This window comes from Salmo salar, chromosome ssa02 (assembly GCF_905237065.1).
Source record: "Salmo salar chromosome ssa02, Ssal_v3.1, whole genome shotgun sequence".
Lineage (NCBI taxonomy): Eukaryota > Metazoa > Chordata > Actinopteri > Salmoniformes > Salmonidae > Salmo > Salmo salar.
This window is the reverse complement of record NC_059443.1, coordinates 49,551,303-49,576,747: the sequence shown is the minus strand read 5'-3', so window position 1 is coordinate 49,576,747 and position 25,445 is coordinate 49,551,303. Positions and strand designations below refer to the sequence as shown.

At 42.8% G+C, this 25,445-nt stretch overlaps 1 protein-coding gene across 3 annotated transcripts in view; it reads left to right on the top strand.

Moving 5' to 3' along the window:
* Nucleotides 1–832: 832 nt before the first annotated feature.
* LOC106584819 (atlastin-2) overlaps nt 833–25,445 on the top strand; it is a 29,884-nt gene continuing 5,271 nt past the window's right edge. Inside the window, exons 1-14 of one of the 3 annotated variants that reach the window (XM_014170418.2) lie at nt 833–945; nt 10,677–10,951; nt 13,270–13,404; nt 16,304–16,408; nt 16,773–16,823; nt 17,430–17,486; nt 17,703–17,795; nt 18,158–18,296; nt 18,896–19,023; nt 19,331–19,387; nt 19,928–19,999; nt 21,219–21,650; nt 22,282–22,296; nt 22,409–23,968. In XM_014170418.2, the coding sequence (XP_014025893.1) occupies nt 873–945; nt 10,677–10,951; nt 13,270–13,404; nt 16,304–16,408; nt 16,773–16,823; nt 17,430–17,486; nt 17,703–17,795; nt 18,158–18,296; nt 18,896–19,023; nt 19,331–19,387; nt 19,928–19,999; nt 21,219–21,650; nt 22,282–22,296; nt 22,409–22,519 (1,743 nt within the window). In that variant the 5' untranslated portion in view covers nt 833–872 and the 3' untranslated portion in view covers nt 22,520–23,968. Of the gene's footprint in view, nt 946–10,676; nt 10,952–13,269; nt 13,405–16,303; nt 16,409–16,772; nt 16,824–17,429; nt 17,487–17,702; nt 17,796–18,157; nt 18,297–18,895; nt 19,024–19,330; nt 19,388–19,927; nt 20,000–21,218; nt 21,651–22,281; nt 22,297–22,408; nt 23,969–25,445 lie in introns of those variants that run through there. The other 2 variants (XM_014170425.2, XM_014170430.2) reach the window with 2 other exon arrangements.

Genomic DNA, 25,445 nt, shown 5'->3' with positions numbered 1-25,445 from the left:
TAATCAATCATTTAGATATGACAAAAAAGGATAGAGAACATGTTCGATCAATATGGGAAGACCACTGAGTCAATCTTTACTTCATTGACTGTTTTAACGTGTCCACTCAATGAAGCGTGAAACATAACATTACAATCCCCTGCTTGCTTTTCTTGATGTACCACAGTTAAAGGGGATGAAGATGAATGTAGCCTAGTTATACAAATATGATGCTTTAGGTTGTTCTATTGGTTCACAATTGTTTCGACTTGTTTTGATGGCTCGCTGCCCTCACAATACCGGCCCATGTCTAATAATGGATTATACTGAGCTGGGCCTATTTCTCTTTCAGTCCAACTGTGGAGTTGGTGATAAGTGACATGGAGTTGAAATATTTCTGTATATTTTTATTTTACGTTCCGTAGTCTGTCTATATATTTTGTGGGGGGGAAATTGTCATCATTTTGTTCTAACCATTTACAAAAATGATACAATCTACATGGTTCAGTAACTGGAACATCAACTGAAAAATGCATAAACTTCACATGGACAACTCAACCCTAGATCTCGAAATATCAAATAGAACATAAAAAATGATTTTCATTAAAGATATTTAATACATTCAACATATTTAAAGGCAAAATGTTATTTGGGCATTTGTGTGTGTGTATGCATGGCAAGAACAATGCCCAGTATCAGAACATAATTATCAAAACAAAAATCAATCAGAAGGTTGAGGCTTTCAATCAAAGTACAAACAATGCTCCTACATCTTCCATTAATACATTTAGGACCCTGCGGAAAATCTACATCGTCTGAACTTGATAAAGAGACCAGGGGAGGTTGTTTTTTTTTTTACGTCAGCTGAATTTGATTATTTTGAACGGGTCAAGATGGCGGAGAAGAGCGGGTTGAAGCATCGGAATCACTCTCAGCAAAATAGCGAAAACAGCACTTTCGACGAAGGTATTATTTATCCTTAGTTTGTAAATTATATCTAAACATAAATATAATTAGGTTTTGTGGGATTGACGATATTATCGCTGTTTCATTCTGAGCTAATGTTATCACGGACGAGGGAATGTCTATCGAGTTCCAGTGCAGAGCATCCATCCCATTATTCGTTTCCTACTCAACATCACTTTTCAATTTTGGGAAGAAAATGTTGAATTAAAATTAACGTCTTGATTGGGTCTGACTGAAACTAAATATTATGACTACCCAAATGTTTCAGTCCACAGAGTCAAAGCCTACCTAGCCGGGAATAATAAGTTAACACTACACAATTAACTGACTGTTCCTTTTTGTAACGCTAGCTAGCCAATGTGTTATCTGGCTGACATTTTTGTCTTACTTGCTAGTTTTAGTAAATCCAGATAATCTTCGTTTTTTTTTGCCATCTAGCGAACTCCAGTATGTCTTGCCCCATTAGCCAACACTGGTACCGTATGTGAAGGCATGATCCACCTTATGTCAAAGCTAATAGTAATCTTCAAGTGTCAATGTCATTGTTCGATAGCTATTGGTAGCTAGCTAGCGTGAGCTTGTTAACGTTTTAGACCGCTAACTAGTTAGTATTATTGGCTAGTTTTAAATGAATGATCTGATTAAGTACATGATGACATGAATGACATAAGTGTTTTGTGTAACTAGCTAGCTAATTCAGTTGGCTAGCAATCTAACCAGTTAGAGGTTTGTTAGAAGGTAACGCGGCCAAGGAACCTATGCAAACAGAATAGCTAACTAGTTAGTAGCCTTGCCTACTTGGAATTAATTTGGCCAGCTAGATGTTAGTTAGCTGCTGTAGTAGCTGGTCTTATCTACTCTCTTGCACAACCTCAAGAGGTTCGCTAGCTAGTTTTCCTAGGCAAACCATCAATGTTGGAATACTGTGCATACTTGATACCTTGGCTTGCCAACTACTATATCATTAACTGTTTCAATACTGACTGCATGGCAGTAGGCCATTGCACTTTAACTGTTTCCACTAAGCCTTAGAGTTCACGTTTGTTTACTTGCAGCAGTTGTTCCTGTAACCTTACCTAGCCCTGCTGCATTGATGCACAAGTCTAGGGTTATCTCACATGGTGTTTTATTGAACATTGACCTAGCCAGTTATACCACGGGATTGCATGGTGGGTTGTAGGAATGGCTTGAGTTGAGTGAGCTTGAGCTCATATTTTAAATGGATGCTTGGAATTTTGGCAATGAGGCCCTTATCTACTTCCGCAGAGTCCGATGAACTTGTGGATACCATTTTTATGTGTGCAGTACGAAGTTAGAGGTAGTTTAGTGAGCCAATGCTAACCAGCGTTGGCTACAGATACCCATAGACTTCCAGTCAATGCGCTAATGTTAGTTAGCATATATATATAAATTGCATTAAAATATATGGTATCCACAAGTTCATCTGACTCTGGGGAAGTAGATAAAGGGCCTCATTGCTGAAATCCTGAAGTATTCCTTTAAGTTGGTTCGGCTAATTTGGACATCATTTGGACTTCTTGAAATGAGGCAAGGTCAGAGGTGTAGGAATTAAAACTTCTTGGAATTGTTAGGAATAAAAATGTTCCCATACAAGGAGAGAACTGCGCCTGACCATCCATCCAAGCATGGGAGATTAAGAGGATGGCAAATTTGTGAAAGGAAAGCTATTATTGGGATCTTTTGCCTCCGTCTAAGAAGTAGGCTAAGCCTTGTCCGGAGCTCGAGCCAGGATCGAACATAGGGCAGGAGCCCATCTCCTGTTTCTAAAGTGTGAGGCTACTGTCTGGCTATCCAATTAAATGTTTTCCTATCCAATGTTCTCCCCATTTCCACCCTTAAGACCTAGGCCAAGCTTTTGCACCTCTTGGCTAACAATTTATGTGCCATTTAGCTAGCTTAGTTGGAGCAGCCATTTAGCATAGCTTGCTCTCTCAACCAACATACCTCCCCTGCAGTAATGACAAACTGAATATGCTTTAATGTGTGCTTAGACTGCCTACTGACTTGAGTTCAGATAAATTGAGTTCCAGTGAGTCCAGGTATCATCCTAACATGGCATTATCTGTGACACAGCTGTCTCAGTGGACAACTGCTGACGGAAGAGATCTCTGGCTCTAGGATGGTGACTAGGATCAGCTTCCCCTCTCACAATCCTGACCTTAACGATTAGTAGGAAAAATACAAAACTGACCCGAGAGCAATGTCTATGTTCAACTTCAGCCTACACTGATATCTGCGCATGCATCTGAACAGTGCTGATAAGTGAGCAAGAGAACATTGCCCTAAGTAAACATTGCAGGGCCTAGGTTATAAAAAGCCTAGCTTAGCTCCATTTGACCTATGGCATGATTTTAACAGATTGACGTCCCTACCCCATTGATGTTTACATTTAAAATGGGTAAGGTTAGTGTTTAGGGTAGGGATGTCCCAAGAATCCCGCATAGCACTGTCGGCAGGGAGGCATGCCAGCACGTCTGAAATAGAGGTTGACCGATTATGATTTGAACGCCGATACCGATTATTGGAGGGCCAAAAAAGCTGCTACTGATTAATCGGACGATTTCAACCAAAAAAATGGTATATATATTTTTTTTATTTGTAATAATGACAATTACAACAATACTGAATGAACACTTATTTTAACTTAATATAATACATCAAGAAAATCAATTTAGCCTCAAATACATGAAACATGTTCAATTTGGTTTAAATAATGCAAAAACAAAGTGTTGGAGAAGAAAGTAAAAGTGCAATATGTGCCATGTAAAAAAGCTAACGTTTAAGTTCCTTGCTCAGAACATGAGAACATATGAAAGCTGGTGGTTCCTTTTAACATGGGTCTTCAATATTCCCAGGTAAGATGTTTTAGGTTGTAGTTATTATAGGACTATTTCTCTCTATACGATTTATATTTAATATACCTTTGACTATTGGATGTTCTTATAGGCACTTTAGTATTGCCAGTGTAACAGTATAGCTTCCGTCCCTCTCCTCGCTCCTACCTGGGCTTGAACCAGGAACACATTGACAAAAGCCACCCTCGAAGCAGCGTTACCCATGTAGAGCAAGGGGAAACAACTACTCCAAGTCTCGGAGCGAGTGACGTTTGAAATGCTATTAGCGCGCACCCGCTAACTGGCTAGCCATTTCACATCGGTTACACCAGCCTAATCTTGGGAGTTGACAGGCTTGAAGTCATAAACGGTGCAATGCATTGCGAAGAGCAAAAGTGCTATTTTGAATGAATGCTTACGAGCCTGCTGCTGCCTACCACTGCCCAGTCAGACTGCTCTTACCAAATCATAGACTTAATTATAACATAATAACACACAGAAACACGAGCCTTAGGTCATTAATATGGTCGAATCCGGAAACTATCATCTCGAAAACAAAACGTTATTCCTGTTACATTGCACAACCTTCAGTGTTATGTCATAATTACGTAAAATTCTGGCAAATTAGTTCGCAACGAGCCACGCGGCCCAAACTGTTGCATATACCCTGACTGCGTGCAATGAACGCAAAATGACACAATTTCACCTGATTAATATTGCCTGCTAACCTGGATTTCTTTTAGCTAAATATGCAATACTTGTGTATTGATTTTAAGAAAGGCATTGATGTTTATGGTTGGAGCAACGTGTACCTAAGCGATTATATGCAACGCAGGACAGGCTAGATAAACTAGTAATATCATAAACCATGTGTAGTTAACTACTGATTATGATTGTTTTTTATAAGATAAGTTTAATGCTAGCTAGCAACTTACCTTGGCTTCTTACTGCATTCGCGTAACCTCGTGGAGTGCAATGTAAAGCAGGTGGTTAGAGCGTTGGACTAGTTAATCGTAAAGTTGCAAGATTAAATCCCTGAGCTGACAAGGTAAAAATCTGTCATTCTGCCCCTGAAAAAGGCAGTTAACCCACCGTTCCTAGGCCGTCATTGAAAATAAGAATGTGTTCTTAACTGACTTGCCTAGTTAAATAAAGGTCTAAAAAAATAAAAATAATAATACATCGGCGTCCAAAAATACCGATTTCCGATTGTTATGAAAACTTGAAATCGGCCATTCCGATTAATCGGTCGACCTCTAGTCTGAAATGCCATTGAACTCTAGTCTCGATTATTTTTTTTATTTCTGATGTTATGCAGGTTATAGATCACATCTTGCCCAATATCTTGCTTCATATTCATAGCATTTGAGTATCGATTTCTCAGATTTGTCACGACTGCTGTTCACTATTCACGCAGCAGCCTAGAGTTTACTGCCAACACTGTAACCCTCCTGTAATTTTTCCCCACCTTGACAACTCTCTCTGGTGTTGATGCTTTTTGTTTGAATCTCTTTGGATAAAGGGCTTGATGAGGTACGCTTCTGAGGCTCAAAAAAAGTCCCCACTCTACACTAGGGATGATATGATTTACTGATGGGCATCGGTCCCGATTCAAATGTTTAAGCTAAGACTGCATCGGTCCCAAACGGATACAAATGTAGCATGCATCGGTCAGAAAATCGTTTTGAAATGTTATGAATGACCAATTCGCTTTTTGTTGCACATATACTTGTATACCTTCCGAAAAGACCATGTTTTGTGACAACTGATGCGTCCTCTCCTTCAATATCGAACTAAGCATGTAACTGTGACAGTCATTGATCTAAAAGTAATTTTGCATGCCAAACAACCCCAGGGAATATCAGTAGCCTAGTCAAACTGTGCCCAGTTCTGCGCACTGACCAACATGCGGTAGGTGGCCTGTTCCTGATCGTGCACGTCTTCAGATTTCAAATGCTGGAATGGCTTGTGCAACATTAGGCTTTATTAGAGTGACAACCTATGCAAGTTGCTAGGTTATTGTTATCTATGCTCTGCTGAAAATGGTTTTTACCGGAATAAAAGTAAGCTACTGTAGACAACTCTAATCTGCTATAGGCTACCTGTTGAACGGGGCTTAACATTTTAATTCATTTTTTGATTGTTCTGGTTCACAATCAGCAGTAGTTGTTAGTTTTGCGTTAGACAATCAATGTATAAGGTCATTTTAGATATACAGGGTAAGGTTCACAATTTCATAACTAAGACGGTAATCATTTTGCGAGGCAAACTGCATGGCCAAAGTAGGAGAAAAGAAGCTCACTAAACTTCCAAACGGTCAAAACCAGTTGATTTTGAGATGGGGTGAAATCCAAAGTTGTGCTATATATTCATTGGCTATGTCATAGCTAATTTGTAAATGTAAAATATTCATACATTACTAGCTCAAACACTTAATCTGCAAAAATGACTAATTTGTAGGGGGTGATTTCAGAGTGGAGCAACAAAAAGCTGTCTACCCCCCCCCCAATCTGATAGTGGTAGTGGGGTGGTAGATGCCTAATCTCCTTTATGGCTCAGATCAGGTGCCTACATGGTTCTAACTCCATAATTAAGCAATAAAGCCTGAGGTGTGGTATATGGCCAATATACCACAGCGAAGGGCTGTTATTATGCACAACGCAATAGAGTGACTGGACACCACCGCTGTGGTATATTGTCCATATACTGCAAACCCCTGAGGTGCCTTACTGTTATTATGAACTGGTTACCATCTTAATAAGATCACTAAAACAAAATGTTTTGTCATACCCGTGGTATACGGTCTTAAATACCATGGCTTTCAGCCAAACAAAATTCAGGGTTCAAATCACCCAGTTTATAATTATGCATAATTCACGACACACACGCCATAGACCTACATCATTTATACACACGTCAGCTTACAGATTCAGCTCATGAGCTCCATCAGCAACACATTTTCTTTTTTTTTATGGAAAATTTGTTTATGCAACATGTTAGTGCATCGATTACCTCTTTTCTTTTTCTCTAGTCAAACCGAATCGCACCGAATCATTTCAAACTAAAACGTCTCGTTCTTGTATCATATCGGATCCTATGTATCTAAAGTCAGCAAAAAAATAAATGTCCCTTTTTCAGGACCCTGTCTTTTAAAGATAATTCGTAAAAATCCAAATAACTTCACAGATCTTCATTGTAAAGGGTGTAAACATCGTTTCCCATGCATGTTCAATGAACCATAAACAATTAATTAACATGCACCTGTGGAACGGACGTTAAGACACAAACAGCTTACAGACAGTAGGCAATTAAGGTCAGTTATGAGAACTTAGGACATGAAAGAGGCCTTTGTACTGACTGAAAAACGTCAAAAGAAAGATGCCCAGTGTCCCTGCTCATCTGTGAAGATGCATTAGGCATGCTGCAAGTAGGTATGAGGACTGCAGATGTGTCCAGGGCAATAAATTGCAATGTCCGTACTGTGAGACGCCTAAGACGGCGCTACAGGGAGACAGGACGAACAACTGATCATCCTCGCAGTGGCAGACCACGTGTAACAACACCTGCACAGGATCGGTACATCTCAACATCCCACCTGCGGGACAGGTACAGGATGGCAACAACAACTGCCCGAGTTGCACCAGGAACGCACAATCCCTCCATCGGTGCTCAGACTGTCCACAGTAGGCTGAGAGCGGCTGGAATGAGGGCTTGTAGGCCTGTTGTAAGGCAGGTCCTCACCAGACATCACTGGCAACAACGTCGCCTATGGGCACAAACCCACCGTCGCTGGACCAGACAGGACTGGCAAAAAGTGCTCTTCACTGACGAGTCGCGGTTTTGTCTCACCAGGGGTGATGGTCGGATTTGCGTTTTTCATCGAAGCAATGAGAGTTACACTGAGGCCTGTACTCTGGAGTGGGATCGACGTGAAGGGTCCGTCATGGTCTGGGGCGGTGTGTCACAGGTGCCGATACAGTATGTGTTGCGATTTTATTGCAATGGATGTTCCAAACAGGCTATTGATCACCATATGTCTGCTGCAGAGGGACCATAGAACCATGAGAAAATCAGTCTTGGAAATAAGTGTTGGAAACATATTGGTTCCCTATTTAGAAAGATAGACAACAAGCTATGAAGGAAGAATACTGGAGTTTTGGTGCAAGTACAGCCAAAGAGTACAAAAATAATACTGCAAAATTATCAAAGCAATATGATGGTTTGTCAAAATTAATCTCCCTATAACTATAGATTTTTTTTTCTTGCCCTAGTCACTACCTAATGCACGCGTGACTCCTTTCTATGCACATTGAAATTACGATTGGTTTCTCTGAATTGCCCTGTGAAAGCCTAACACTAAGATCGTATTTTGTAACTTGGCAATAGAACAAGCTATCAAATTATGCTCACCTGAACCAAATTGTGATTTATTATGAGCCGTTTCTGGATTGCATAAACAACTAATTGTGTGATGGTGGGGATGCTGGCGTTGTTCCAAACGAAACCAGTGCGCTTGCTGTAGTTCCTCAACGGCACTGCTAGGAGACCTCAAAAAACATCTTATAGTTGAAGACTCTTGAGATATTTGAGTCACTCGCACCCATCCTCTTGGTTGGTCCCCTGACGTTTGGCATGGTAACATGTTGGTATATGAGCAAAGCGCTCTAAATAATGCAGCAAGTCTTCCTGAGCCATGAACTCGCTCTCATCCCGTACCTTGTCAGATCGTTCATCACTCGCTCCTCCCAGCAGCATTGGCTTCCAGCTGCTAATTTGGCCAAAGGAGCTTCTATCCTCTTCACTTCTATCCTCATAGGCTGTTTGTTCTACTGTTGGAACCAGTGGGTACACCAGTTTTATGACAAACTGGGTCGGTTTTATGACAAACTGGGTCGGTTTTATGAAAAACTGGGTCGACTCAATCTTAAATCTCCTTCCCTCTGCTAACCCTTTCAGTCCAACTCCCCGTGTAATCTGAAAGCCATATTGACCAGCCAGATATGGTGTAGGCCTAAACCCATTCAGTCCTTTCAGGACTCTGAAGGTGGAGTAGACCGGGACGGAGGCTAGTGATTACGCTTTCAAGTTTGTAATGCAGCCTAGCCAAATGGAGACATTGTGAATGGTCATCCTCTGGCTGTTACTCTAGATTAGGGTTCCATGAGGGCTGCAGTGCGTGTAGGCTTTTGTTCCATTTCAGCTGTAACAGTGCGACTCCAGGTGCGTTTAGCTAGTGCTGGTCACGAACAAAGACCTGCACACACTTTGAACCCTCCAAGGCCGTGGATGCCCAATCCGGTGCTGCGCTAGGTTTAGGCCTATGCCTCTACGGACATTTTCCGGCCACAGGATTCTCCATTATACATTATTTTTAGTACAGGTTTAGGTTTGTCTAGGAGTTGTCCGGATCTTACCCGCTGTGCCCTAGTCTGAAACTTGTATTTAGTTTAACACTTTAATAGATGCCCATTGAGGTGCCCAGTCAAGCACCCTTATTGCCCAGATTAAGTCCTATAACACAGAAGGCTGTTTCGTTACTGCAGCACAAGGTAGGATTATTTATACGAAGGGTTTGGTCATGGTCAGTCAAGGCCATGGCTATGATGAATAGTTGCTTGTGTAGATGTCTATCAAGTTATTCAATTAGCATAGCAATTAGCACAAGACTGGTTGCTTTGCCCTTAAACCCCTTAAATGTCGCGCTCATGTTGTGCTGATCTAGTCTGTAATGACGGGCCTTTATTTGTCTTGCGTTCTGACTGGCCGGTGACTACTGCAGTGTCATCTACTGTAATGTGATGAGGTTGGCTGCGTGTGCCCCACATTATGGTACCCCCCTCTCAATGGGCTGACAGTCCTTGAGAGGAGCCCTCGGACTTTAATGAAAGAATTTGGCCGGGGAGGCCGACTGATGTAGCGCTGGCAGGGCTGCACAGTCTGCCTGCTAGTGTGTGTGTGTGCGCACGTTTTTGTTCTAACTGCTCTAACCACTGTTTGTTTCTTATCCCTTCGCAAACTTGGCAGCCCAGTTTCCTGTTGTGCATTTCAGTGAGCGTATGGTACAGACAGTATTCTTCCAGCTGTTTCACCCAAAGAGCAGCTCAACTATTCAGAGAACATCAGAATATATTGTAGTTCAACTTCATTGAATTGCATCCATAAAAGGTTAATGATAGTCATTTAGGCTTACTCATGGTTACTGCTCTCGTATCGTTTGACTTGAATGTTGTTGCTTTGGCATACTGACATGTCTGAAGTCAAGAACCGTTGACATCAAAGCATGTGACTTATGACTGGGACCTGTTACAGCAGTCTGCTGTTTTTGATGTTTAAAGGGACAGTTCCCACAAATTAAATTATTTTCATCTCTTTCAAGGACCTTACTGGTGTGATCAGAGCGGGCGTCTCTCAGACATAGACTACCGGTCTAAACCACACTGTAGAAAAACAGGAAGAAAGGCAACCAGACACACCAACTTGCTGCTAGTTAACACATCTTGATCGGGTTCACTGCAGAGTACCTTTTTGATGTTTTTAAATGGATATTATAGTTCCAAGATTTGGCCTTGCTCCATTAACCCAAGGTTTAGACTAGGTAGGTTTAACATGGCTACATATTAGTCTTCGCATCGTTGAGTGGAAAATGATGGTGTAATGGGTTAATGTGCCCCAAAAATTAAGTTAAAGTAACACAGTTGAATTTATGTTGTGCGTGAACTAGTAGGCATATGCAGGTATCTGTGTGCAATATCCACTTAATATCTAACCAGTAACCACTTTCAGGTTTGAAATTGTTAACAAACTCTGATTTGGGGGTGGGCTTTCTCTTTATGTTATAAATTGAGTACCTTTAATAATTCTAAGCATCTCTCCCAGGTGAGCATGGGGTGGAGGATGTGCCTCATAAGATGAGCCCTGAGGAAGAGAAGGCCCTGTTGTCGGAGGAAGATGCGTTGTCGGCCAGGCCGGTACAGATCGTTGTGGCTCACGAGGACGACCACGCCTTTGAGCTCGACGAGGCGGCGCTGGAGCGCATCCTGCTGCAGGAGCATGTGCGCGACCTCAACGTGGTGGTGGTGTCGGTGGCCGGTGCCTTCCGTAAAGGCAAGTCCTTCCTGCTGGACTTCATGCTGCGCTTCATGTACAACCAGGTGAGGCTATACACAGGCGTTCCTTGTACAGGCTACATGTACAATCAGGGCCTAAAATGAACTTCTTGGTCTACCAGCCACTGTCAAAATATATTTTTTTTACTCAAATTACACCAACAAAGCCCAGTAAAATAGATGTGCATGCTTTGTAATGTTTCTAAAACAACAAATGTATTACTAGTAATGTGGTACATTATTTAATGTTTGTGACCCTGAGTCTTTCACAGGTTATCTTGGTAATGCAGCTGTTTCTTCCTGTGAGATTGAGTCTGACTAGTACCTGTGTTGGCTTCTCTTCCCTAGCAATTGAAACACAAACATTGAAAAGGTTGTGAACAAAACAATGTAAATAGCCAAAAACACAAGGACAAAGTCTCACTTCGGTAGACTTTCATTCCAAGTGAATTAGACCTACTTTTATGCCTGTACCAGTGCTTCTAAAAATGTATCTTTCACTCAGCTCGTCACGTGCGCACAGCCCCCAGCCAGGCGGTGTTGCAGCACTAGTTGGGATAGGCTATAGGATTCGTAGCTCTTTGACTTTTGCAATTAATTTACCAGCTATGAAATGGTTTTGAAAACTGAAATATGCTACTGCAGCATTTATTTGGCTATAAATGTGAAATATTTTATTCACATATGAGTGAAATGCTCGTACCGGAGCCCTGACCACCTGCCAACGAGACTGGTGAAATTGATATCTCACCCGCCAATACCACAATCTACCTTCAGGTGGCCAGTGTTAATTTCAGGCCCTGTGTTCAACAAGGTGAGGCTAGATGAAAGCTGGTCATACTATACATGTGAAGGTAGGTGAAGCTACACACCGGCCGATATGTATAACCAGGGCTTTTATACGTGTGACTTACAACCAGGAGAGGGAACACACAGGCTTATGTTGTGTATGTACATTGTACATGTACTACATAAGCGAGACCACATAGGCATACATTATTACATGTAGAATTAGTTGTATTTTGTATTTAGGACACTTCCTGGGGTCCAGCTACATTAAGGCATATACAATTTAAAAACACTTAAGTGGCCACATGCGTGTTAGTGTGCAGCCTATACTGACAACACACACGCTCTGACCCACCAGGAATGGAAATACACAGGAAACCAATGCAAACACTGGCTCTCAACCCACCAGTATGGAACATACCAGAATATGAGGCAGGGTTCAACATTACGGGGGGGGGTTGTTGAGACAAAGGAAACTCATGCTTTTGGCTAAGTAGATAGACGCCAGTCGATTTCCAAGTAGAAATTCACTTGGCGACCAGTAGACTTCTGGTCACTTGCCCCGACCGGAGAAATTGATGTCAAACCCCTGAGAACTGTAGCACGGCTCATGTCACATGTCTGGTGAACTTTGTGGGTCTGAGTGCTTTGTGACCCGTGGGGTTTCGCTGCATTGAAGAGCTATTTTCTGCAGCGCCGCTGTGAAATTATCCAGTAACACTTATTGAAAATATTCCCTGTGTTGGGCTACTTGGCAGTGCTTTGGGACATCTGCTAACATGAGTGTCCTTTGAACAAGTAGGACTTTCAGGACACTATTGGCCCTGCTAGAATATTTTACAAGGATGGACTTCAAACAAACTTGTTAAATGAAATCATACAAATAACCAGATGATACTTATCTTGAGTTGGAAAACATTGTCCTCATACTTTTCACTCAATGTGAAACTGTTAAGAGCTGCGAGGAATTCATTCACGCCATTCATCGGACGCTTAGCGAGTAAACTTATCAGGATTTCTGCCACAACTTGCTAAACCCTTGTCAGTTAATTACCTTTCGCTGTTCTTAACTTGTTTAGGGGGATGACCATAATCCATTTGAGCTGTGCTTAAAGCTGATTTCTGGGCAGCACAATGCTTGGGACTGTGGCCTGCTTTTGCAAGAACTCTGCCCTTTATTCCAGGCATAAAGGCAGCTTTTGTGTGTGGCCCTCGAGGTTTGAGTGGGGATCGCCATCAATATGCAACTCAAGTATGCTAACAGAAGGGTCTGGGTTAGGGGCGTTCAATAAGTAAAAATACCTATCCCCTAGACACTTCATGCATATCTGGAATACATCTGATGGGTATAAGCAGGTACTGTAGTATTTCTTGCCCTCTTATAGGCTTGTTAGGGCCTTAACCATATTGCTCGCTTATACCTTTCAGGTTTACATGAATTGTCTAGGGGAAATGGCTAGAGGTTGTTTCTGGGCAAGGCCTGAGGACTGCTTAAGCCAACGAGAGTTGTGGTACTGTAGCTACATGGCTCATATGATCTTCAATCTCCTGCATTGTCTTCTTCGTCCTTTCAGACATCCTGCTCCTGGCTGGGTGGGCACGAGGAGCCACTGACAGGCTTCACCTGGCGGGGGGGCTGCGAGAGGGAGACCACGGGCATCCTGGCCTGGAGCGACGTGTTTGTGGTGGACAAGCCAGACGGGAGCAAGGTACAAAGTCACTTTTCCCTTGGATGGGCACACATTTTCTCCCAACTAATGTTGAATTGTTTTTAAGACATTGCTCTCCAAAAGCAAAGTTTCTGATATTTTCAGACCACTAAAACAATCAAGATGAGTCCATATCAAACGCCATCAGTCGTGAAGCAAAATGTGGAAATGATATGCCGTTTATAGTCTCCGTTCATTTTGGATTGCGGCATATAGCTGGGAAACTTAAATCAGTTCTACCAAATCTCTATCAACATGTTAAATGTGCAACCAGAGGGAAAAACATTCTAGATCACCTGTACTCCACACACAGAGATGCGTACAAAGCGCTCCCTCGCCCTCCATTTGGTAAATCCGACCACAACTCGATCCTCCTGATTCCTGCTTACAAGCAAAAATTTCAGCAGGAAGCACCAGTGACTCGGTCTATAAGAAAAGTGGTCAGATGAAGCAGATGCTAAACTACAGGACTGTTTTGCTATCAGACTGGAACATGTTCCGGGATTCTTCCGACGACATTGAGGAATACGCCACATCAGTCACTGGCTTTATCAATAAGTGCATTGAGGACTTGTCCCCACAGTGACTATGTACATACCCCAACCAGAAGCCATGGATTACAGGCAACATTCGCACTGAGCTAAAGGGTAGAGCTGCCGCTTTCAAGGTGCGGGACTCTAACCCGGAAGCTTACAAGAAATCCCGCTATGCCCTGCGACGAGCCATCACAGGCAAAGCGTCTATACAGGGCTAAGATTGAATCGTACTACACCGGCTCTGACGCTCGTCGGATGTGGCAGGGCTTGTAAACTATTAGACTACAAAGGGAAGCACAGCCGCGAGCTGCCCAGTGACACGAGCCTACCAGACGAGGTAAATAACTTCTATGCTCGCTTCGAGGCAAGCAACACTGAGGCATGCATGAGAGCATCAGCTGTTCTGGAAGACTGTGTGATCACGCTCTCCGTAGCCGACGTGAGTAAGACCTTTAAACAGGTCAACATACACAAGGACTTGTGCTCCGGGCAAGTGCTGACCAACTGGCAGGTGTCTTCACTGACATTATCAACATGTCCCTGGTTGAGTCTGTAAAACCAGCATGTTTCAAGCAGACCACCATAATCCCTGTGCCCAAGAACACTAAGGCAACCTGCCGAAATGACTACAGACCCGTAGCACTCACGTCCGTAGCCATGAAGTGCTTTGAAAGGCTGGTAATGGCTCACATCAACACCATTATCCCAGAAACCCTAGACCCACTCCAATTTGCATACAGACCCACAGATGATGCAATCTCTATTGCACTCCACACTGCCCTTTCCCACCTGGACAAAAGGAACACCTATGTGAGAATGCTATTCATTGACTACAGCTCAGCGTTCAACACCATAGTACCCTCAAAGCTCATCACTAAGCTAAGGACCCTGGGACTAAACACCTCCCTCTGCAACTGGATCCTGGACTTCCTGATGGGCCGCCCCCAGGTGGTGAGGGTAGGTAGCAACACATCTGACACGCTGATCCTCAACACTGGAGCGCCCCAGGGGTGCGTGCTCAGTCCCCTCCTGTACTCCCTGTTCGCCCACGACTGCATGGCCAGGCACGACTCCAACACCATTAAGTTTGCAGACGACAACAGTGGCAGGCCTAATCACCGACAACGACGAGACAGCCTATAGGGAGGAGGTCAGAGACCTGGCCGAGTGGTGCCAGAATAACAACCTATCCCTCAACATAATCAAGACTAAGGAGATGATTGTGGACTACAGGAAAAGGAGCACTGAGCACGCCCCCATTCTCATCGACGGGGCTGTAGTGGAGCAGGTTGAGAGCTTCAAGTTCTTTGGTGTCCACATCAACAAACTAGAATGGTCCAAACACTCCAAGACAGTCGTGAAGAGGGCACGACAAAGCCTATTCCCCCTCAGGAAACTAAAAAGATTTGGCATGGGTCCTGAGATCCTCAAAAGGTTCTATAGCGGCAACATTGAGAGCATCCTGACCGGTTGCATCACAGCTTGGTACGGCAATTGCTTGGCCTCCGAACGCAAGGCACTACAGAGGGTAGTGCGTACGGCCCAGTACATCACTGGGGCAAAGCTGCCTGCCATCCAGGACTTCTACACCAGGCGGTGTCAGAGGAAGGCCCTAAAAATTGTCAAAGACCCCAGCCACCCCAGTCATAGACTGTTCTCTCTACTACCACATGGCAAGCGGTACCAGAGTGCCAAGTCTAGGACAAAAAGGCTTCTCAACAGTTTTTACCCCCCAAGCCATAGGACTCCTGAATGGGTTACCCGGACTGTGTGCCCCCCCAACCCCTCTTTTACGCTGCTGCTACTCTCTGTTTATCTTATATGCATAGTCACTTTAACTATACATTCATGTACATACTACCTCAATTGGCCTGACCAACCAGTGCTCCCGCACATTGGCTAACCGGGCTCTCTGCATTGTGTCCCACAATCTGCCAAACCCCCTTTTTGCGCTACTGCTACTGTCTGTTCATCATATATGCATAGTCACTTTAACCATACATGTACATACTACCTCAATAAGCCTGACTAACCAGTGTCTGTATATAGCCTTTCAAATGTCTTTTTACTGTTTTATTTCTTTACTTACCTACACACACACACACCTTTTTTTCGCACTATTGGTTAGAGCCTGTAAGTAAGCATTTCAGTAAGGTCTACACCTGTTGTATTTGGCGCACGTGACAAATAAACTTGGGTTTGATTTATAAAACAGATTTACTAACTTTGATTTTGGAGTGCAATGTCCCTTTTAAAGACACAATTTCAAATTTCCAGTTGTCCATTGGTTATTTCAACTGATTTAATACCCCTTGATTGGTGAAGAATATGACTTTGTAATTAATTTATCCTTTCTCTGAAAGGTTGCGGTTCTTCTAATCGACACACAGGGGGCTTTCGACAGCCAATCAACTATCAAAGATTGTGCGACGCTGTTTGCGTTGAGCACCATGACCAGCTCTGTACAGGTATGACGCTCCCCCTCACAGTATTGTGTACTTTTTCTATTGAGGTATTCACTACAGTGTGCGAATGGTTAATTGCCATTATTGTAAAAAATTATAGTAGGGAACTGGGTGACTATAGGCTGTTTGGACTATAGGCCTTTCACCTGTAACTATCAGGAATGAGGATTTGAAAAATTAGACCTTTTCCTGAGACTTGCGTGCATGTTGAATAGACAGTTTATGACGTTGTGTCATGTGCTAGTTCTAGACTGACTACCAGACTTTCCTCCTCCCCATACCAACTTTAATTCATGCAAAACATGTGTGTGATCTCTGTAGACTTTAGTACAGGTTATTGATGTTTTGATGATTTGTCACCCGTTAGGTTTACAACTTGTCTCAGAATGTGCAAGAAGATGACCTTCAACATCTCCAGGTGTGTGTGCGCGCGTTTGGATTGTTTTGGGTGGGGGACTTACAATCTTCAACACTGCTTTGGCCATGAGCTTTGGACATTGAACTCCACGAACAGATGCTGTAACTTGAAAAGGATCTTTACTTTGATGTTATATCACAGCCCTCCAGGGGGAAATGTCTACATGATATTCCTTTGATTATCAACCATGCAGTTGGAACTATTGTACTTAGTGGGTCATAAGTAGAGCACTCGTATTGAAGTGTATAGCTGCTTCCTCCCTTGTTAAAGATACACAATGGATGTTTTTAACTGCTAAATGAACTTCAAATTGAAATGTGACTGTACAGGGGACCCCTTCTGGCTCGAGCACCCCTCGAAGCGAAATATTACGTGTGTATATACATACATGAATACGTGTATAATATATATTTTATCCTCTCTAAAACCTATTCAACAGAAGACTCTTAAATGAGGCGTGTTATTGACATCACTGTCCTATTACACGGCAAGTCAGCTGCAAGACTTCTTGTTGTTATTAATAGATTGTTTGACTGACTTGACCTTTTGACGAGGACGTGGAGTATTACTCTGATTTATGGCTGACTTTTGTTTTTCCCTACCTAGCTCTTTACCGAATATGGAAGGCTGGCCTTGGAAGAAATCTATGAGAAACCCTTTCAGGTATTTTCATTTTTCTGCTGCCTTTCCTGAATGAATGGCCTGCAATGCATTTCTCATTGGATAATAATGAAGAGGAGATTTTTAAGTAATTGAGATGGTGCTAATAGGCATCTCTAGTCTTATTTCAATATGGCTGCCATTACTTGACACTTTGAAAAGTCTGTAGTCCCATAGTGTCTTGTTTAATATGTATTCCTTAATTGCCTTCCACAACAGACTTTAATGTTTCTTATAAGAGACTGGAGCTACCCTTACGAGCATCCCTATGGCTTGGACGGAGGGAAGAGTTTCCTGGAGAAGAGATTACAAGTACGCATTTTTTCACTTGCTCCATTATTTGTTTTAGGAAAATCCGAGCTTTAACTTCTCTGACATTTCAGGAACTAAAGCACTTACACACGTTTTATTATGCATCCACTGTTCAAGCAGCCTGGTATCATATGTTTGCGCAGTCTTGCCAACTCCTATGGATATTGGCATGACAACGGCCAGTAGTAGGCTATACAGCACGTGGAAATGAAAAGCTGCACACTTGGGTTCTGAAGGAATAAATGTAATAGATGCCAACACTCTGACAGCTATGCTGCCTTCATCAGGGTTTTAGCACAAACCGATCTGATATTTGTCCAACCATTTACTTGAATAAGCAAGGGTCTCTCGACTGTGTGCAGGTGAAACAGAACCAGCATGAGGAGCTGCAGAATGTCAGGAAGCACATCCACTCCTGCTTCTCTAACATTGGTTGCTTCCTCCTGCCCCACCCAGGCCTCAAGGTGGCCACCAACCCCAACTTTGATGGCAGACTCACAGGTACGCTATAGAAGGTTGCTCAATTACCCTTGTGGAAAGATTGCACACCTATCTCTGAGAGCATGAACAGTGTCATTGAGGGGTATCTCTATTTTAAAATAGTCCATTTCCTCTTCTACTTCAGAGTGTATTGACAGTTCATGGCGATGCCCATGCTAAAACAGGCTTTAGTCAAAGTACCCCTTAGCCAACTCGGTCAATTCCAAATAAACCTGCCCCTACCCCCAAGGCACTCCTGTAGATCTGAAGCGATTGGATAGGTCTAAGCACTACGGTCCGATTTCTACCAAGGCATTCAGAAGGTAAGGTGAAGCAATTACCATAATGCTATATCTATCCAATCATCTCAGATATCCAGGTGTGCCTAGGGAACATGGTTCACTGTAGACTTGCATTCGTGGATTTTAGAAGAAAAGTGCTACATAAATGCAATCTATTACAATACAAAGGTAATCTTTCAGTTATTAAGTCTTTGCCTTTATAGTTGCGTTTAAGGTCAAATGGTGGTTGGTAAAAAGAAAAATCACTGGTTTAAAAGGGAAATGTCAACAGACCTTTATTAAAAAAGAAATGCATTTCCCACTTGTCGCTCCCTCTAGATATTGATGACGATTTCAAGACTGAGCTAGTCAACTTAGTGCCAATCTTGTTGTCCCCGAAGAACTTGGTGGAGAAAGAAATCGGAGGATCCAAAGTGACGTGCCGAGACCTTGTACAGTATTTCAAAGTATGTCGATCATTTCTAACATTCCTTCTGAGCTTATACCTTGCCATCATTAGCCACCTTCCACCCAGTGCCCTGAACTTAGTCACTGTGATTTGTGTGTATTATTAGATATTACTGCACTGTTGGAGCTAGGAACACAAGCGTTTCGCTACACCCGCAATGACATCTGCTAAATATGTGACCAATAAAATATGATTTGCTATATCTCTCCTTTTTATATACCCTTTTTCCCTCCTATACCTTTCCTCTTTAATACCTTTTCTTCATCTGAAAAAATGTTGCTTGTGTTTTTCTTTTTTTGGCACAGGCATACATGAAAATATACCAAGGGGAGGAGCTGCCTCATCCCAAGTCAATGTTACAGGTAGTTAACTCTCCAGATAGTCAATGATACATTCCTCTAACAAATAACTGGATTTTGTTTAGAAGTTACGAAATGGTATAGAATAGTTTGATACTGGGAGGTACTACCTGAATTTGTCCAATTAAAAAGCTTGTTTTGTCTTCTGTTGCAAAATGTTCTTGTAAATACAACCCTGAAGCATGCTCATGTTTTCACTTGTCGTTGACCAAATGTATTGTGTAGCATGAACATTCGTTGCGTCCCAAAGCCTTTTAGACCTTACGATACCGTTTGTTACTTGGTCAATGAGAGATTAGCAAACAATATATACTTTTACTCATGGGTGTGGGGAGGTGTGCCCCTTGCTGACCAATATTTGTGTATTTAGAGGGCCCTTTGGGCTCGAGCACCCCCAGAGGCAACACGTATTCCATATAGCCTCTTTAAAACTTGAGTAGAATTTCATGCGTATGTAGAACGTTGATGTACCAAAGGAACCTAATCTCAGGACGGCTGCGTTTTCCCCTCTGCTTTCTTCCGCTTTCTTCCGCTGTCACCTAGGCAACGGCTGAAGCAAACAACCTTGCTGCTGTTGCAGGAGCAAAAGACATTTACAACAAAGGCATGGAACAGGTAATTGAACAATTACTTCCAGTTTTAAGCATCCAATTTAGCGTCTGACTAATAAAAGCAGTCGAAGCGTTTACGTCTGTGCAGAGAAATGGTGGCATGTGTTACTAGCTACATTATACTAAAGATTGATTCAGTTGTAACGCTTTTTTTGTTGTCCATTTAACCACCTAATATCTTAATTAGAAGGCTCTAAAACTGCAAATAACTCTGTTTTTGCTCTCAACAAAGTTGGGCCCTCCTAGCGCCTACATCGATATGTGATAACTCCTTGTAGGTCTGATAGGATTTAGTCCCATGTATAGCACCCCTGTGTAGTCTGGTGTGCTAGATGTTCACATTTACATTGTTTCTTCTGTATTGCTGTACACAGAACAAAAATATAAACACAACATGCAACATTTTCAATGATTTTACTGGGTCACAGGTAATCGGTTAATTTAAATTAATTAATTTGGCCCTAATCTGCGGATTTCACATGACTGGGAAGGGGTGCAGACTTGGGTGGGCCTGGGAGGACATAAGCCCTCAGGTGGCTGGTCTCAGACGATCCCACAGGTGAAGGAGCCGGATGTGGAGATCCTGGGCTGGCGTGGTTACGCGTCGTCTGCGATTGTGAGGCTTAATCGTACTGTCAAATTCTCTAAAACGACGGAGGCTGCTTATGGTAGAGAAATAAACATGACATTCTCTGTTAACAGCTCTGGTGGACATTCCTGCAGTCAGCATGCCAATTGCACGCTCCCTAAAACTTTTATATGTGGCACTGTTGTGACAAAACTGCAGTTTAGTGGCCTGTTATTGTTCCCTGCACAATGATCATGCTGTTTAATCAGGTTCTTGATATGCCACACTTATCAGGTGGATGGATTATCTTGGTAATGGAGAAAAGCTCACTAACAGGGACGTAAACAAAATTGAGTGAAATAAGCTTTGTATGGAACATTTCTTGGATCTTTTATTTCAGCTCATATAACCAACACGTTACATGTTGTGTTTTATGTTTAGTTCGGTATAGGTCTCCCAGATCTGAGGGGCAAAGAGATGTCTAGATTTAGAGGCTAGGGGTTGATTTGCGATCGGAAATGTCTTTATGATTGCTATAAAATGTTCTTGCATCTGTCAGATGCCCAGACAATATGGGCTTATAAGACACTGAATATTTAAGTAAATGAGTTGCAGTATGTGTATGTCCCTCATAGCGAACTCCCCTTTCTCCCAGGTGTGCGGAGGCGACAAGCCCTACATGGCCCCCGATCAACTGGAGCACGGCCACGCGAACCTGCGGCAGGTGGCGGTCAAACACTTCCGCTCGGTCAAGAAAATGGGCGGCGAGGACTTTTGCCGGTGCTACCAGGAGCAGCTTGAAGCAGAGCTGGATGAGGCCTTCACGAACTTCATCAAGCACAACGATGGCAAGAACATCTTCTACGCGGCACGCACACCAGCCACGCTCTTCGCCGCCATGTTCGCCATGTACGTGGCGTCACTGGTCACGGGCTTTCTGGGTATCAACACAGTGGCCATGGTGTGTAATCTCATTATGGGCGTGGCACTGGCTGCACTCTGCCTATGGGCCTATGTGAAGTATTCTGGCGAGTTCCGCGAGGTGGGCAGCTTTATCGACCAGGTGGCCGAGACCCTGTGGGAGCAGGTGGGTGATCCGGGAGTGGAGGTTGGGGGGGAAGAAATGCCTGCGGCACGTCTCTTGATCAGACTATTATGCATGTTCTGTTTCTCTTTTGCTTGGGCTCTTTCACTCACTCCTTTTTCTACACCTCTCATCTCCCTTTTAATGTATACCTCATTTTTTTCTGCTTCCTTTCGCTCTTTTCCTTTCTACCCCCTCACTCTCTTCCCTTTTCTTTCTGTCTCACCCCATGTCCCCCTCCTGCTTACTCTTTCTCAGAGAGTGTTTGCTCCCAAACGCTTTCTCCTGTTCTTTTTCTAATCTATCTGGATGTCACTGAATGTGATTCACCAAAACACCTCTTTTAGCTCTCTCAAACCAGAATTTCCTTATCAGCCCAAAATGTGGTTCCTTATCTGCCTTTGTCTCTCTGGTTGAACCCTGATTCTTTACCCTTTCTCCAGAAGTGTGCACCCACCACTTAAAATAAATGTATTAGTGTAAGCGTTGCCTGGAGGGAGTTTAAACCAAATTTAAATCTGAGGGAGGGTGCAAGTGCACACTTTGGTAGAAGGGTAGAGAATTGGGACACCTCCCTCACTACTATCCCCACTAATTAGTATTCCTTTATTTTTTTACTTTGTGCTTGCCACAGAGGACTCCACGAAAGGTGAGAGGTGGACGGAGGGAGAAAAGGCTCCATCTTTTGTCATTTGAGGCAAAAATACGTCACTACTAATGTCATTAACACGGCCACAATACTTCCCTTGCCTTGTTTTCAGATATTTTCCAAACTCTTTGAGGTGGCGAGGAGTCAGGTCCCGTTGGATTCCTTGATAACGGCCCAGAGAACGAGACTGGCCTCCAACAACAATGTCAAGAAGAAAAACTAGCACCTGCCAGTTTTCCCCCCTTTCGCTTGGTTTCCAGTGTCCATTTTTAGGACTATATATAAATGTTTTCTTTTTTGATAGCTCATGGTCCCCATGCCATGCTGGATTAGTATTTAAAAACTGAATTTTATACCTGGTTCTCACCACAAATGTAGAGTACAGGTTGGCACTTTCATGGTTGATTTGTTTTCTCATTACATGTTGAGGGGATTGTGGGGTTAAGGGTGGGTGGTAGGGTGACATTGGGTGCTTAAGTTTTATCACGTGTGTGCATGATTTAGCTGCCACGATTTCCATTTTTGATATGGATGAATGTGCTAACGAACAAATTAAGCTTGCTTTCCTTTCCTTGCTACTTTCTCTCCACCTTCAGTTGGTTTTATTCTTTTTTTCCCTCCCCTTCCTTTCATCTGACGTCACCCCCTCTCCTCCTTTTGTCTTTCCCACCACTCTTGTCTCTCTCCCCAGGTGTTGAAGCCTCTGGGCGATCACTATATGGAGGATAACATTAGGCTGAGTGTGGTCAACAGTATCTGTTTGTCTGAGCGAGCAGGTGTCACAACACGCCAAGTTAGAGTAAATGAGTGACCGACGGTCCGCTTCCCACACTAACACCCCACACTAACACTGCCAATCTGCCCGTATAACCAAAGTAAACAGCTTTACCCTCTGTAATTGGTCATAGCCGCTATCACTTAACTCGGGCACCCAATGAGAAGGCGGCATTACGAGCGGTTGGCAGTGCGGGGAAGGATGAGCCTGCCTCTTTTTCCTTGATCAGACTGCTGATTGGATGTCTTGTGAGATCCATCCCCCCCTCATGGAAACTGATTATTGTTATATGGTGACGGGACATTTTGTGGCAGTTTATTTAAGCGTGACATTTTCCAGCTCAGTAGTTTGTGGTTGTCTGGGACAGGCAGCGTTTAAACCACAATTCACTCGTCTTCTCTTTAAGAGCTTTCTCGTTTTCCTTCCCACTTGTCTGAGTGAATGGATATCAATCAATGTAAGAACTACTGCTCTATTTCACTAAAACTTGTCGTTGCTGTTTTGAGACGCTACAGTTACACACCGATCGAGGTATAGCTAGTTGTAGCCTGCTTATCAGTTCAGCATCACCCTCCCCTCACACCTCCCACTACATCTCTCAACCAGTTGCTCTTAAGATGAATCATTTTGTATATTTATATTATAGTATTAGAATTGTTATTCTGTTGCAATTATTCCATCCAGACCATTACCACCAATGTGCTGTTTTGTACAGTTATTTTTTTTTTTACTCATCCAAAATGGGGCATGTGTACGAAATATACATATATAAATACATTTTCTATACCTTTTTTGTAGCTGGAAGACCAATGGTTTTGTGGTAGGCCACTGTGCAGTTTACTGTATTTAAATGAATGCTTTTGTGATTTGTGTATGTCCAATAAATTCTTTTTTATATACATTTGTAAAGTAATCTACATTGAGCACTGCAATTCCACCCCTGCTGACAAATGTTAACTTAATTTGTCTTCCGTTGCAGTTCAAAGTTATTTTGGTTAATTTATTTTTCAATACAAGATTAAAACAATACCACAGTATATGAAGTAATGCTTGCTTGGTCCGTTTGTACAGACCGAGGGCCCCCGTACACATTCAGCAGTGTTGGGGTAGTGAACTACATGTAATTTAAGTACCTTTTGCAGTAGCTTGGTGGTAGCTGAACTAAATTCAAATCTTTGTAGTGTTTTCAGAACTTTTTTTTGCTAACTACTGGAAGTACACAACTTTTTTTTGCAAAAAGGAAATAAAATATGGGTGAAGTAGGCGATTACCTTTTTCGGCATCAGACCTGCCGAATTCTAATTTGAAATCGTTTTAATAGCCTAAATTCCAGAATGACCCGTTCTTGCAATCTAGAAATTTCAGATTAAGAATTTATCAAGCAGTAGTTTGGATGTCGTGAACTACTTTTTCAAGAACTTGATTTTTCTTAATGGTAGCTTAACTTCTCCCAGTGTGAAGTAATTGGTAGCTTGGTAAAGTATATATTCAGAGTAGCTTCCACAACACTGACGTTCAGGCTGTACAACTGAGCAATGCATTTGACAATGGTTGTGACACAACTGATATGCAATGTTTACACAGCCATTGGTGTCTTCACAACACCTGTAATTTTTGTGCAGAAACTCCATTGTATCACAACCGTTGTATGCACAGGAGGCTGGTGGGCAGAGCTAAAGAAGGATGGGCTCATTGTAAGGGCTGGAATGGTGTCAAGTGTGGTTTCCATATGTTTGTAATGGCTGGAATGGAATGGAACAGTATCAATGTGCTCATCCTACCAGCCTTTCTTGGTTGTATGTCATTTGTACAACTTTGCTGTACAGGGCAAGAATGTTGACCCAGGGATGGGTACAATTTGGGAAATGAAATTGTGTATTATCAACTTTCTAGCTCCACAATGAGAGGGTGCAGGCCAGACAGCCTGTTTGCCAGCTTAGTGGAGTCTGCACAGTCTGTGTAGTCAGCTCAGCTATCCCCATTGAGACCGTGTCTGTGCCTCGATCTAGGTTGGGCAAAACTAAACATGGATCTCTCACTTCCAAGGCAGTCATAGTCAATGAACTAATCACTGACTAGTTCATTGATCACTGACCTTGATGTGATTGACCTGACTGAAACGTGCTTAAACCTGATGAATTTACTGTGTTAAATGAGGCCTCTCCTCCTGGTTACACTAGTGACCATGTCCCGCAAAGGCAGGGGTGTTGCTAACATTTATGACAGAAAATAATAGCTACTGTTTACAGGCCTCCTGGGCTGTATACAGTGTTTCTCATGGAGTTCCCTGAATTCCTATCAGACCTTGTAGTCATGGCAGACAAGTCACATTTTTGGTGACTTCAATATTCACATGGAAAAGTCTACAGACCCA